At 29.5% G+C, this 3,078-nt stretch overlaps 1 protein-coding gene across 1 annotated transcript; it reads left to right on the top strand.

Annotated features, from left to right (window-relative positions):
* Window positions 1-835: 835 nt before the first annotated feature.
* Window positions 836-2,311, top strand: LOC124930397 (probable pectinesterase 29). The gene is made up of 5 exons (XM_047470744.1): window positions 836-1,035; window positions 1,141-1,297; window positions 1,386-1,589; window positions 1,802-2,040; window positions 2,140-2,311. Exons 1-5 carry the CDS (start codon window positions 836-838, stop codon window positions 2,309-2,311), a joined length of 972 nt encoding a protein of 323 aa, XP_047326700.1.
* The last annotated feature ends 767 nt before the right edge of the window (window positions 2,312-3,078 follow it).

The following is a 3,078-nucleotide window of genomic DNA, read 5'->3' as shown; positions in this document are numbered from 1 at the left end:
AAATATATATCATAACGACGGAGAAATGACTATTTATTTTGCTCTACAATATCATGAGATGCCAAATATTTTGAATTTCCTATGAGGTTACATCAATATTCGTTGTTCATACCTAAGACTATTGGAGAATGTTGGAATGCATGTATTGAGTTGATAGAGATGGATTGAAAAAGAAATGAGATATCATCCCCCACACTTTTCTAGTGGCTTATTTAGTTTGAAAATAATTTGTCAACTTTTAATTATTGGAAAATAACTGAAAGATTCATACATAACGCAATTCTCAGGATCATTTTAACGAAAATTTGCTTTTACCTATGATGTTTGTCTAACTTAGGTCGACATTATGTTCGAAGAACTTCATATTATATAATTGTTTTTTATATAATAAAACATTTGTATATTATATAATTATATATATATTTGTTTTATTTTCAAGTCAACTTTAAACATTTTGTAAATATTTTTATTTCACTCTCCTAAATAACTTATGTTTTAGTTGGCATGATTGTTTTTGCAATTTTAAATAAAATATTTCATTACATTTACATATTACACAAGATATAATGATTAATATCATAGATTGATCTTTTTCAAAAATACTAAAGATGGCTAATGAAAAAAACTCAATCTTAACCTTTGACAGAGCAATATTGATGAAGAAGGTGAATTACTAAAGATATATTTAATTTATTTTTTCCATCACAATATTCATTTAATTAGTACCTAAATATATCTTAATACTAAGATACCTTTTCCATTTATAAATATATACATGATTCCCATCTATAAATACATGAATGACTGTTTGTTGCTTTATAATTTATCATACAAAATGGGTTATTTGGATGTGTTTTCAATAGTTGTGGTGTTAACCCTCTTTCTTGGTTCTTGTCTTGCTTATGATTTCGCATCAACAGTATTCGTTGATAAGTCTGGCAAGGGACAGTTCACCACCATTCAAGTTGCAATTAATTCGGTTCCTTTGGGGAATAACAAGTGGTTTCATATCGTGGTTACTCCGGGTATCTACTAGTAATGAACAACATATTGTGCATTTGTTTTATATATCATATTTACTCGCATATATTATTTGCATTTCGCTTTAGAAACTCATTTTCATGAATTTGTTGCTTGCAGCGAGAAGGTATCAATTCCAGCTGAGAAAGAATACATATTTTTAGATGGAGGTGATTCATCTCAAACGACAGTCTCATGGGATGATAGTAATGGCGGTGCCAGCTCCACATTCAGTTCATCTGCCAATAATTTTGTTGCCAAGGGCATAACATTTGTGGTTAGAATATTACAATTGTTTGGCTATTTCTTATAAGAGAATTACAAATGAATAAATTTTAAAATGTAATATATAATTTTACATGCAGAACTCGTATAATGTAAAACAGAGAACCAATATCACGCAAGCATTGGCAATAATAATATATGGAGATAAAAATGCCTTCTATAATTGTGGTTTTATTGGATACCAAGACACACTTTGTGATTTTATGGGTCGTCATTACTATAAATCTTGCTATATTGAAGGTGTGACAGATTTTATTTGGGGATTAGGTCAATCCGTTTTCGAGGTACAAATTTATGAAGAATAACTTATGGGTTTTAAAATAGATGACACATTGTATACTATTGTGACTAGATTTTGTTATTTTATGTCCTTTAAGTTGAATTCATCGAGAATTATTTCAAAATTGACTGTCCCAAGAACTAGCATGGCTCTTTTGAATGCAAAAAGAATGGAGAGTATCTGTGTACTAGTTATTATGTGTTTTGTATTGGATAGGATTGTAGAATAAACGTCAGTGCCGAACCTGGTAGTCTTGGTTACATTACCGCACAAGGACAATCATCGGAACACGATTCTAATGGCTTCGTGTTCTCGAAGAGTAATGTTTATGGAACCGGGCAAGCATTCCTTGGAAGAGCTTATGGAACATTTTCTAGAGTTGTTTTCATGGAATCCACATTTAGTTCAGTCGTATATCCTGCCGGATGGGATCCTTGGGTTCACCAAGGGGAAGAGTTTTGAGTTTCTTTTTTTCTTTTTTTCTTTCCATTTTATCCATTTCAGTGTTTCTTTCATTTTTTGAATCTTATATTTGATTCATTTTTTGGTTATAGAAATAAATTAACTTTTGTGGAAGCTGGTTGTCAAGGTTCGGGTGCAAACATTTCACATCGGGTGCCTTGGGCGAAGATAGAGAGTGTCAATAATACTTTAGAACTAAAGAACTTCAGTACCGATAACTTTATTGATAAAGATGGATGGATAACCGATACTCGTTTTGAGTAACAAAAGCGCCACATAATTCTTATTATGCCTCGGCCTTTCAAGAATTATTGTAATTTTATTGGGTTGAATTACAATATTATACTTTGGTTAATACTATGTCAATCTTTCAATGTTTTTAAAATTTTATTCTATTTTATATTATTTTAGTATTTAACTCTAAAAACTATCCTATTAAGGTTCAATATATAATATATATATATATATATATATTTATTATAAATATTCTTTTCTTCATAATTATATACTTATATATAATAAAAAAAAGAGAAATGATTAGGTGAGGGAATTTGGTGAGGGAATTTGGTAAGGGAATGACGTGGCATAATCTTATTCGCTGAAAAAATCAAATAATTTCCCTCTTTTTTCTCTTTCCTCCCACTTTTACATTTTCCAACCAATGAAGGTGATGACCTCACCAAATTCCCTCACTCTATCACTCCTCTAAAAAAAATTATATATATACAATAATAATAATATTTTTAATTTATCTCATCTCATCATTCTAATTAACCGGTTAAACAGTTTTGGTTAAGTCCAATTTTACCTCTTATTTTACAAATCGGTTAACCGACCACTATTGATATCAATTTTACCAGTTCTAGTTCTAGTTCTACTAGTTTCGGTAGGTTCCGATCAGTTAACCGGTTTAACAGTGAACCAATAACTTAATTTTTTAAATTAATTATTAAATTTATTAAATAATTTTTCTTCAAAATTCTTGTTTGCGCCCTATTATTATTATTATTATTATTATGATATTATTCATT

This window comes from Impatiens glandulifera, chromosome 3, assembly GCF_907164915.1.
Source record: "Impatiens glandulifera chromosome 3, dImpGla2.1, whole genome shotgun sequence".
NCBI classification, from domain to species: domain Eukaryota; kingdom Viridiplantae; phylum Streptophyta; class Magnoliopsida; order Ericales; family Balsaminaceae; genus Impatiens; species Impatiens glandulifera.
The sequence above is the reverse complement of the archived record's forward strand: the minus strand, read 5'-3'. Positions and strand labels throughout refer to the sequence as shown.